The sequence below is a fragment of the Eptesicus fuscus genome, chromosome 9 (genome assembly GCF_027574615.1).
Source record: "Eptesicus fuscus isolate TK198812 chromosome 9, DD_ASM_mEF_20220401, whole genome shotgun sequence".
NCBI lineage: Eukaryota > Metazoa > Chordata > Mammalia > Chiroptera > Vespertilionidae > Eptesicus > Eptesicus fuscus.
The window spans coordinates 67,862,524-67,875,063 of NC_072481.1; the positions used below are offsets into that span (position 1 = coordinate 67,862,524).

The 12,540-nt window shown below is 40.9% G+C and overlaps 1 protein-coding gene and 1 pseudogene across 7 annotated transcripts in view; one reads left to right on the forward strand and one right to left on the reverse strand.

Annotated features, from left to right (window-relative positions):
* Positions 1–12,540, forward strand: part of ZNF326 (zinc finger protein 326) — a 72,114-nt gene that overhangs the window by 37,884 nt on the left and 21,690 nt on the right. For 6 of the 7 annotated variants that reach the window (XM_054721316.1, XM_054721317.1, XM_054721318.1 and 3 more), the window contains one exon: positions 2,802–3,366. The exons of the other annotated variant lie outside the window; for it this stretch is intronic. In XM_054721316.1, coding sequence (XP_054577291.1) covers positions 2,802–3,179 — 378 coding nt within the window. In that variant the 3' untranslated portion in view covers positions 3,180–3,366. Of the gene's footprint in view, positions 1–2,801; positions 3,367–12,540 lie in introns of those variants that run through there. 7 annotated transcript variants of the gene reach the window in all.
* Positions 5,219–5,363, reverse strand: LOC129150417 (small nucleolar RNA SNORA48; annotated as a pseudogene).

A 12,540-nucleotide genomic window follows, 5' to 3' on the forward strand; every position in this document is an offset into this window, starting at 1 on the left:
AAACTTTCACTTATATCATCCTTTTGAAACTGCTCTAAGATGACCAGTGACCTAATTTTCAAATAAAACATTTTAATGGTTTATTCTTTATTATTTTAAACTTATCAAATAAGGGGATAGTAAAATAAATCCCTCACGGAGCTTTAATAGTTACCAACTTTACTGACTTTTTTTCCATTCTGTTTACTGTTACTTGATTGCATTACTTGACACTGCTGATCTATCACATATTCTTGAACTTTGTTTTGGCAGATACTTTGCTGTCCTGGGTTTCCTCTTACATTCGGTGTTCCTTTTCTAACTTCTACCCCAAAGTATAGGCATTTCAAAGGGTTTTATTCTTGGAGCTTTTTTTTCTACTTTCTCCTCCAGCCCACCCCTGCATTGTCCCATTTAAAACCTTGGCTTCACCACTTACTCTGTGCAAGTAATTCACAAATATAAACATCTTACTTTGAACCCTCTTCTGAGTTGCAGTTTATAGCTGCCTTTTAGTCATTTAGACACCTGAAGTTGTAATTACAGGTAGCGTATACCTGCTGCTTCTCCTTTCTTCATCCTATTTTAACTATTCTGTTACTGGTGCCACAACATATTTTATACTTCCCTTTCCTGGGCTATTAGAGTAGCCTCCTCACTAGTATTTCTTTTCTTGCTGCTCCAGCTTATCCTGCACAGTCCTACCTGGTTTATCTTAAAGTGTATCACTAGTCTTATAAAAACCTTTATTACCTCTTTATTCATGCTATATTAACATAGCCTTCTGATGTGGTCCAATTTTTGAGACTTAATTCAGATACATAATTCAAGTATTTATTTAATTGATTTTAGAGAAGGAGAAAGGTACAGAGAGGGAGAGAGAAACATCCACGTGAGAGAGACACATCAGTCAGCTGCCCCCTGCATGCCCCCTACTGGGGATGGAGCTCGAAATCTGGGCATGTGTCCTGATCAGGAATCAAACCAGAGACCTTTTGGTACATGGGACAACATTAAACCAATTGAGCCACACTAACCAGCACATCAGTTATTTAAATAAAAATATTAAAATACAGTTGTGTCTATGAATGTTTAGTGAATTAAAGATTTGTCCATTTGTTTAAAGAAAAATTAGGTAGATTATTTTCATTTGCATTTTTTAAAACATTTTAAGCTATATAAACTTACTATTGCTTTCTTTTTAAATATGTTTTTATTCATTTTTTAGAGAGAGGAAGGGAGAGGGAGAGAAATAGAAACATTGATGAGAAACATCGATTTGCTGCCTCCTGCACTCCCTCTACTGGGGATCGAGTCCACAACCTGGGTATATGTCCTGACTGGGAACTGAACTGGTAATTCTTGGTGCATGGGATGATGCTCAACCAACTGAACCACACCAGTCAGGCTCATTTGTTTTTAAAGATATTCTGCAACAGCAGTACATTGACTACTAGTATAATTAAGTAGAAGATAAATATCTGAAAAAAATTTTTTTTATTGATTTCAGAGAGGGAGGGAGAGAGAGAGAGAGAGAGAGAGAGAGTCATTGATTGGCTGCCTCCTGCGCACCTCCTGCTGGGGATGAGCCCATAACCTGGGCATGTGTCCTTGACCAGATTTGAACCCAGAACCCTTCAGTATGCAGGCCAACACTCTATCCACTGAGCCAAACTAACTAGGGCAGAAGTTAGATACTTTACTTCATCTACTTAGTTTCTACGAAAACCCATGTATTTGTCTTTGTTCTACACACATAGAAAATTTTAGAAATTCAGTTAAAAAAAATAGGGCCTTTAAGCCTTCCAGTTTATCAGTATAAAGTAATGACTTCAGAAATGGATATACTCACTTTGGCATGAATAGGTACTCAACAGATATTTAGTGGATTTGTCATCTATATATATAAAAAGCCAGCGACTATAACGACCAGAATGACTGGTTGCTATGACGCCCACTGTGGCCAGCGAACCGGCTGATCAGAGGGTGGGGCCGGCCAGCCAGCCTTCCCCCATCCGGCCCCGCCCCTGATCTGCCTCTCCCATCCCAATTGAGGGTGGGGTAGCCGGCCAACCCCCCTGTGGCCCTTCCCCTCTGGCTGGCCCTGCCCCTGATCACCCACCCCACCCCGATCAGCTCACAGCCCCTCTCCCCAGCTGGCCCTGCCTCTGATTGCACCCCCCTACCCCAATAGGGGGCAGGGCTGGCTGGCCAACCTCCTGCAGCCCCTTCCCCTGGCTGGCCCCACCCCAGATGGGCCCTAGCCACTGCAATCGGGCAGGGCTGGTGGCCAACTACCTGTGGTCCCTCCCCCCTGGCTGGCCCCGCCCCCGATAGGCCACCACCCTGATTGGCCCGTGGCCCCTCCCCCAGCCAGCTTCACTCCCGATTGGCCCCCCTACTCCGATCAGGAGCAGGGCCTGCTGGCCAAACACCCATGGCCCCTACCCCAGGCCACTGGCCCCTGATCGGCCCCCCCAACCCATTCAGAGGCAGGGCCAGCCAGCCATGGGAGGGGCTGTGGGCAGTGGGCCACGTCCCCAATTGGCCACCCCACCCCAATCGGAGGCGGGGCCTGCCAGCCAATTGCCCAGCTGGCCAACCTCCCACTGTTTCATCCTCCTGACAGGCCCGGCCCCGATCCGTCCCGATGGGGGCTGAGCCAGCCGGACCCCACCCGTGCATGAATTCATGCATGAATTCGTGCACCGAGCCTCTAGTGTTAAAATATAAAGCTTTAAAAGTATTTTTATGATATAGTATATAAAAATTGCACTGATATGAAATGTGCTGATTTTAAAAGTTATTTCTCATGTTTTTAGGGTGAGAATCCTTTTAAAATTCAAGATCATTCTCAAGATCAGCAAATAGAAGGAGATGAAGAGGAGGAAGAAAAGATTGGTGAACATATTGAAGAGGAGGAAGAAGAGGAGGAAGAAGAGGAAGTGGGAGAAGTGGAGGGAGTAGAGGAAGTGGAGGGAGTAGAGCAGGTGGAGGGTGTAGAGGAATCAGAGGGTGTAGAGGAAGCAGAGGAAGTGGAGGCAGTAGAGGAAGCGGGGGGAGAAGGTGAAGGAATAGAGGGAGTGGGAGACACAGAGGGGACGGGGGAAGGAGCGGGAGCGGGAGTGGGAGAAGGAGGGGAAGAAGCAGCAAAGGAAGAGCATGTCAGCCTCCCTGCTGACCAACCAGAAGAAAATTAAATATAAGGTATTAGATAAAAAAGAAGCTTTAAATTTCTGTCCTAATGTGGAAAAGGGTAAGAATTTTAATAGTTTAAAATATGAGAGTTAACACCCATGTTGCATGCATTCCACACATTAAAATTTTATTTTATATAATTTCTAAATGTTTGGCATTTGTTTAAATAAAATGAAGGTATTAGTTTAATTTTTATAGTTACCTAACTTAGATTCGATAAATTGTTTGTATAATTTGTAAGTTTAATTTTTATTACTTTATTGGTGTTAGGATAACAGATATGTATTGTTAGTATATCTATTCTAATCATTTGAACTTAAATGCTGCTCTTGGGAGTATATATTCAAGTGTGCATTAATGTTTTGAATACTTACCCTGGAAGAGGTTAATTGGGCAAGTATTTTGTGCTCTGTGTATTTTTTTACTGCATTGAACATTGAATAGTAATTTGCGTTAAGATACGCTTCAAGGCTTTTTGTGACCATGTTTCCCTTTGTAGTAATAAAATGTTTTTTTACAAAAACTCTACCTGGATTAGCAATTTTACATGAAACAGTTCAGCAATTAGATGAGTATTTAAAATCAGGATTTGCCTAATGCATGAGTTCAGCTCACAGGTATTTTAAGATGTTTGAGAAGACTTGAATTATAGAAAAAATTTAATTACCTCAATCATACTTTAAAATGTATTACTAAATATTTTTTAATATGTCAAGTAGAGGTCAGTCTATAACTTACCTATTTATACTTGCTTTAATTAATTTCATTTCTTGGTGCCTGTGTCAAATCTTGAAATCTTTTTGAAAATACATTTGAATACAAGTAATTTTTCATAGTTTTGTCATGTCAGTATTTGGTTGAAGAACCAAGAAGCAAACTGTCACTTTTTTTTTTTTAATTTTATTTTTTAAAAAATATATTTCATTGACTTTTTACAGAGAGGAAGGGAGAGGGATAGAGAGTTAGAAACATTGATCAGCTGCCTCCTGCACACCTCCTACTGGGGATGTGCCCTCAACCAAGGTACATGCCCTTGACCAGAATCGAACCTGGGACCTTTCAGTCTGCAGGCTGACGCTCTATCCACTGAGCCAAACCAGTTAGGGCATACTGTCACTTTTTAAAGAAAAGAATTATTTCTCTTGAATATTTCTCCTCTCTTTTTACTTTTTGTAAGCCATATGCTTATATACTCTAATAATAAAAGCATAATATGTTAATTAGACCAGACAGTCGAATGACCTTCTGGACGTCCTTCCAGACAATCTTCTGGACAAAGCCAGGGCTGTGAGGGCTGAGCCTCTTGCACGAATCTCATGCATCGGGCCTCTAGTATACTCTAAAAGAGAAGATGAGATTGATAGGTGATCTGTTTTCAAGTGACCATTTATGTCACTGAAAAACAGTGCTCTCTCTTTGGATCTTTACTCTGGCATCTTTTGAGAGAGGCTCTCTTTCAAGGAAACTAGCTTCTCAAAATTTGAGGCACCAAATGGATCTAGATATGGGTGTATTAACTAATTTCAAGGCATTAAATGGAGGATTGGGCATTTGTAGAATTTCACAGATAATTTCTCTTTGCATACAGTTAAAGCTTTTAAATAGATTTAAAAAGTTTTTTTTATAAGTTTTTATTGATTTGAGAGAGAGAAAGGGATATACAGAATCATTAATGTGAAGCATCGATTGGCTGCCTCATGCATGCCCCCTATTGGGGATGGAGCCCGCAACCAGGGCATGTGCCTTGAGTGGAAATTTAACCAGTGACCTCTTGGTGCATGGATCGACACTCAATCCACTGAGCCACATCCGCTGGGCTAAAGAGATTTTTTTAAATTAAGGCCAATATGAATTTGTTCTTGTGGGCTAGATTCGCTTGTCTTTCAGCTGGGGAAATACAATGGCATTTATATTCACTTATAGGGATTTGGAGCCGAGAATGGTTAGTGAAGATGGGAGAAATTTGGAGCCTATCTAGGAGTCTATGTACTTTATTTATTTATTTATTTATTTATTTTTATTTTTTTATTTTTATTTTTATTTATGTGCCTCAGGCATGAAACAGCTCTGGCCACGGACACAGGCATCAAGCTAGGATGAACTAAGGACTGTACATCTGCTTTGCCCCTGATTGATATAAGAGCAACACCACCAATCAGGTGTCTCCTTGCCCATTGCCAGGGGGTGGAGTCTATGTACTTTAAATGGCTTCAGAAAGAAAGTCTTTTTGCTCAGAAGTTTATATTTTAAGGATACTAGGATTTGATCAATCCTTTTGTTTCTCCTTTTTAAAAAAATATTTGTGGAAAGGCTAAGGTAAAAGGAGAATAGATCACTTAGGGTTAGAATTAGTAGGTTCTTTTGTTTCTAAGTAGGATTTTTTTTAAAAAAGAAACTTTTGGAAAGAATTCTGTATAACAACTTCTAAGTAAATGTTTTAGAATGAGAGGCAAGTACATCCAAGTAGTTGTTTTTGTGGGAAACACGTAAAACTTTATTCAACTAGCTTATTTACATAGTATTAATAAATTATACTTTGTTATTGTGCTTAATTCAGAAATTACCAATTTGATAATTTATAAAAGGCAATTTAATTTACAGGCAGATTAATTTTTGTGATCCTTTATGTTTACATTTTTAATACCTTTGTGATAAAGGTTTACATAATACTAGAGGCCCAGTGCATGAAAACGCATGCATTGGATGTGTGTGGGGGGGTCCCTCAGCCTGGCCTGTCCCCTCTCACAGTCTGGGAGCCCTCAGGGGTGAGAGGCAATTGGGAAGGCGACACCCCATCACACCTATTCTGCTGCCGCTGCTGGCAGTGCAAGCCTCATCTGGCCCTGGTTACCTGCGCCTCGGACTGGCCCTGGGCGGCTGGGGTGCTGAGGGGACTGGGCGCCGCCATCTTGTGCCTGTGGGCACTGCCATCTTTGAGGGTGGGGCAGTCATTTAGCATATTCCTTCCTTATTGGCTGTGGGCGTTGCCATCTTTGAGGGTGGGAAAGTCAATTAGCATATTCCCTCTTTATTGGCTGTGGGTGCTGCCATCTTTGCAATGGCATGAGGGTCAATTAGCATATTCCCTCTTTATTATATAGGACTAGAGGCCCGGTGCACAGAATCTGCACTGGTGGGGGGGCGTGGCCTGCAGGGATCAGCCCGCTGTGAGAATGCTGCTCATCCGATCAGCTGAGTGGCTGTGGAACCGCCCTCCGAGCAGCTGCTCCTGTAGTGGGAGCAGGTCAGCCAAGTGGCGCTTCCACTGTGGGAGCGCACTGACCACCAGGGGCAACTCCTGCATTAAGCTTTTATGCTGGTGGTCAGTGTGCCTCATAGCGATTGGTTGATTGGTCATTCTGCCCTTCGATTGCTGAGCTTTTATTATATAGGATCTTTAAAAATTTAACTTCTGTTATCTTAGTACAGCGTGTCACAAAAAAACTATACACACTTCAAATAATTATAAAGGCAGTGCTTATTAAAATACATTTCATTTTAAAAATGTAATAGAATCAGTTGTTAAAGTGTGTATACATTTTTTTTGGGATACCCTGTATTTTCTTTATTAAAAACTAAACATTAGTTCTAATAACCAAAGAAATTTATTTACAATCTACACAGTTGCTTAGGCCAGATGTCTACAGACTGAACTATAGTCTTCCCTGTTTAGCCCTTCCTACTTCCAGTCTATCAGAAAGTCTATGTTTACTGCTTCTAAAATTTATCTGCTTACTCTTCCATCTCTTCTGCTATCAACCCAGTTCTAGTCACCATCATCTCTTTCTTGGACTATTGAAATAGCTTATTAAATAATCTTGCTTCCACCTTGACACTGTTAGACTAATTTAAAAAAATATATATATTTTTATTGATTTTGGAGAGGAAGGGAAAGAGAGAGATAGAAACATCAATAATGAGAGAGAATCATCGATTGGCTGCCTTCTGCCTGCTCCCTACTGGGGATCAAATCTGCAACCTGGGAATGTACCCTTGACCAGAATCAAACCTGGGACCTCTGTCTTCAGGCCGATGCTATATCCACTGAGCCAAACCAGCTAGGGCTAGACTCAGTCTTGCACACAGAAGTAGAATCATTTTAAAATGTAATTCAGATTATGCTGGCCACCTGCTGCTTTTTGAACCTGTACTGTCCAAACTCCTTATCATGGCAGTCAGGCCTGGCCTAGCCTTCCAGCTTTTATCATACTGTTCTTCTCACCAGTCATAATGGCTTTCAGTTATTTTTTAATGAAGCTTTCCCTATCTCCGATCTTTACACTCTCTGTAACGTATACTTGTCACCTCTTCTTGGTGGACTCTTCATCCTTCAGGTCACCTTCAATATTGGAAAAGGCTTTTCTGAGAAATATAAGGTAATAGTTAAGTTTTTTTTAAAAGTGAGGATTTGGAGTCATCTACATATTCGATTTATTAGATCATATTCTTTGGAGATGATGTATTTTTAATAAGTATCCCAGGTGTTTCTGATGGTAGTGATCAGTGGTTGCATTTTGATAACATTTATAAGGCTCTTAAACAAATTTCTAGTGCCTACAACTCTTACATATCAAAGCCAGAACTTCTGCCTGTTAGTGATCAGGCATAGGAGGAATCTTCTTAATATTTTGCGAGAGCATTGGAATGACCTGTAGCAGATCTCTGGGAATAAGAAAACTGGGCCTTGATTTTATTTTTGTTCTGTTCCCCATTAGATTATTTAATTCTCACAACCATATTGTGATGTCATAATAATAGGACTACTACTTTAATTATATAGCAAGCTCTCTGACTTGTGTCATTCCCCTACTTGAAATACTTTATGGTGTGGCATCCCTGGCTCTGTGTTTGTTCCTGGTCTGCTTCTCCTGCATTACATCTGTCTTATTTGTATTAATTGCCTGTCCTCTTAAACATTTGAATTTACATCTTGCTTCAGGAGACAGTGGTTCCTAGAGTTTCCAAGGTTTGACTATAACATGACTATATTTATATTAGCACATTATTATAAAATATACTTATTTATATTTTATATCTACTGTGATTTATAATAGTATATAATAACTTAAAAACCTCTAATCCTTTTTAATAATGAAGTGGAATAACTGAAAATATCTACAGAAATTTGTATACCAAAGCCATGGACATACAGAAAAAACTACAAAGCCACAGGATGGTAGTGCATGTTCAGTATTTGAGAATTCTGTTTTTATTGACAAGTTTATTGTTATTGTAGAGGTTATCTCATTACTATCAGACTTACATTATTTAACATTTGCTTTGCCTACCATATTTTTATTTTGAATACACACTTTTTATGGATATGTGAAATTTTACTCCTTTAACCAGTTTTGAGTGTACATTCAGAGGCCTTAATGACAAAACTTTTGATTACAGTTTTTTTTATTTTTGAATAAATCTTTATTCAGATTATTACAGTAGTTCCTCTTTACTCCCCTGCCCCCCATAGCTCCCCTCCACCCAGTTCCCACCCCACCCCATGCCTTTACCCCCCATTGTCCTCATCCATAGGTGTAAGATTTTTGTCCAATCTCTTCCTGCACCCTCATCCCCTTATTGTCAGTCCACTCCCTTTCTATGCCCCTGATTCTATTATATTCACCAGTTTATTCTGTTCTTCAAACTTTTTATTCACTTGATTTTTAGATTGACTTGTTGATAGATATGTATTTGTTGTCAGTTTGTTGTTCATAATTTTTATCTTTACCTTTTTCTTCCTCTTCTTAGAGAATGCCCTTCAGCATTTCATATAATACTGGTTTGGTGGAGATGAACTCCTTTAGTTTTTTCTTGTCTGTGAAGCTCTTGATCTGACCTTCAATTCTGAATGATAGCTTTGCTGGGTAGAATAATTTTGGTTGTAGGTTCTTGCTATTCATCACTTTGTATATTTCTTACCACTCCCTTCTGGCCTGCATAGTTTCTGTTGAGAAATCACCTGACAGTCATATGAGTACTCTCTTGTAGGTAACTAACTTTTTTTTCTCTTGCTGCTTTTAAAATTCTCTCTTTGTCTTTTGCCCTTAGCATTTTAATTATGATGTGTCTTGGTGTAGTCCTCTTTAGATTCCTCTTGTTTGGGGTTCTCTGCGCTTCCTGGACTTGTAAGTCTATTTATTTCACCAGGTGGGGGAAGTTTTCTGTCATTATTTCTTCAAATAGGTTTTCAATATTTTGCTGTCTCTCTTCTGGCACCACCCTAATTCGGAGGTTGGTACGCTTGAAGTTGTCTCAGAGGCTCCTTACACTATCTTCATATTTTGGATTCTTTTTGCTTTTTGCTTTTCTGGTTGGGTGTTTTTTGCATCTTTATATTTCAAATCTTTGACTTGATTCTTGGGATCTTCTAGTCTGCTGTTGGATCTCTGTATATTCTTTATTTTAGTCAGTGTATGCTTAATTTCTGATTGGTCCGTATTCATATCCTTGAGCGTCTCACTAAATTTCTCAGAGGTTTCTAGAAGATTCTTGAGTAACATTATAACTGTGGTTTTGAACTCTATATCCAGTATTTTGCTTTCATCCATTTCTTTCATTTGTGACTTGTTTCTTTGTCTCTGCATTTTGGCTGCTTCCCTGTGTTTGTTTCTATGTACTGGGTAACTGCTAAGTCTCCTTGAGTTGATAGAGTGGCCTTGTGTGGTTGGTGTCCTATAGGGCCCAGTGTCTCAGCCTCCCCAATCACCTGAGGTGGACGCTCTTGTTGCACCCCTTTGTGGGCTGTTTGCACAGTTTTGTTGTAGTTAAGCCTTGATTGCTGTTGGTATCACTGGGAGGAATTGACCTCCAGGCCAATTGGCTGTGGTGACCATCTGTGTCTACAATGGAAGAACTGTTGCGCAGGAGACACCCTTATGGGGCAGGACTTCTTCAGTAGGGCTTTGGTGCTCACTGAGTCTGCCCCTTGAGTGTGTCTCTTATGGATGTGAAGAGTTGTAATCTGGTATGGTCTCACTCTAACCACTGGGTACACTGGCTCTTGGATCTCCAAGGAGGTACAAGGTCAGCCACTATATGGGGCTGCCCAGCAGGAGCTACAGAGACATCTGCAGATTCCTCCTCTTTGTATGGGGTTTGGAAGTGCCCAGAGGAGGCCCAGCTGTGAAGCAAGGCCACTGCTGCTGCCAGGTAGTGGGCCTTCTTTTGGAAGCTCTGGGGCTCTCTGACTCAGCTGCAGTTTGTTTTAGGTGAAAGAACAGGCTATTCATATGCAAAAGCCGATGCACACAGCTTGGGTGGGGTTGTAAACTGGGTGGGACGGGGTCTCTGGGAATCACCAGGGAAGAGCAAACAGCGATGGCTGCCCTGAACCGGAGAAGTCCTCGGTTCTCCGCATCCCGCGCCCTCGTACAGGAACAATGATCACTGCGAGCACCTCTTAAGAGTAAGCTGCCCTCGCTTTCCTTTCCCGATGCCAGACAGTCCAGTTTCTCCTCATATGTGCCTGGGTCCCCCAGAGTGTTGCCTGGAACTGGAGTTTAGAGCAAGCGGGAGGTTATATCACGCAGCTTCAGGAGACAGTGGTTCCTAGAGTTTCCAAGGTTTGACTATAACATGACTATATTATCACATTATTATAAAATATACTTATAACAGGTGCCAGCACTTTACGCACTTCCGCACCTCTTACCAGTCTCAGTGAGCTTTCTTCACCTCTCTAGTTGTGGGACTTCCTTTCAGCCAGCTTTCCCGCGGTTCTGGGTGGTAGTTGTCCTGCTGTTTAGTTGTGGTTTTGATGTGGTTGTGAGAGGCAGCAAGTATAGGTGATTACCTATGCCGCCATCTTGGTTTCTCCCATTGGTTGCCTCTTTATCTCTGATTACAGTTTGATATCCATCGTATTTCTGCTGATGGACATAAAATGGCGTGTAGTCATGCTGACAGTGTTTTAGTCCATGTGGCAGTTACAGTTCATGTTATAAGTCAGCAGATTGTCTTTGAGAGTTATGGCCCTACTCTGATAGCTGGGTCTCTGTTTGGTGTGCAGTCAGGGAGCCTGCACAGCTGGAGGGCAGTCTTGGCAGTGGTGGATTCAGTCTGCACTGCACCCTTTGAGGCCTTTTTGGAAACAGTCATACTAGTCTCTCCAATTTCATTTCCCTTCTGATTTTTCTGGTTTTCGTTTAAATATTTTTCTAAAAAAGTTGTATTTTAACAGTCGGGTGAGATTGTGTTGATGGTGACAGGAGATGGCCTCCCTGGTGACTGGGAGTGTGGAAGGGAACAACAGGAGTGTAGTGATGATTGTGGCAAGTTCTAGATCAAAAGGGCATACTGGATTCAAGTCATGAATCTGAAGTTCTGTTAAAATCACAGAAGACATACCAATGAGAAAATAATAGCAATGAAGGCAATTCTTAACCACAGTAGAAATACAACAAGGGTGCTGTGAAACATTTCTAGAAGATATAAACCAAGGAACAAGATCTTAGTCAAACAGAGAGAACCACAGGCACAAGCAAATGAAAATTAAGGAATTTTTCCATTTTAGAGGAGCTATGAGAGTGATGGCTGCAGTTTGATAAGCCACATTTTAAGGACTGAATAGTTATGTCAGTCTCCGGCTTGGAGTTGTTGGTACATAGTATTCCTCTAAGCTAAAGCCATAATACAGTTTGTTGTTTGCCAAATAGAGTGAGACTCCTAAAAATTAGTTTCCCAAAGCATATATGGGAGCCATCCAAGTGCGGCAATGCCGTAGGTGTCTTGTGGGTACTATAAGGAGCTTCGATTCCTAATGCTTAGAAAGCAGGCAAAGAAAAACCTGGTGGCTGTCTAGTTCTCATTTTTCCTACTGACTGCTCTTCTCTCCTTCCTCGCACACTTAAAATGATGGTCCTTGTGATCAAAATCTGCTAGGGAATATCACTCAAACAGAAAAACTTCAGGAAACGGTATTGAAAAATCTAATAACTGGCTGATTATATCTGCGTGCTTCCTACTGCCTGTTTTTGTGCGGATTTTATATTTTTAAAGGGTTGTAAAAAACAAAGAATATGTGACAGATACCTAATGTGCTCGTCAAAGCCTAAGATACTAACTGGCCCTTTACAGAAAAAGTTTGCTGATTCCCTAAGGTTCTCATTTACCAATAGAGATAGGCAACCCAGAAGCAACAAACATTAACGAAAAGAACCACATGAAAGATAGGCAGTGAACTTAAATAATTCCTGGGGAAACAAGGCAGGAAAAAAAGAGAACTTTTAGAGTAAGGATAATTAGTATTATCCTAATATATAAAAACCCAGGGTCCGTAATGTCCAAAATGACCGAAGGCTCGACCGAACGCCAGGCTGTGCGTGCAGCAGATGGCGACTGGCGAGTGGGCTGAACTGCTGACCT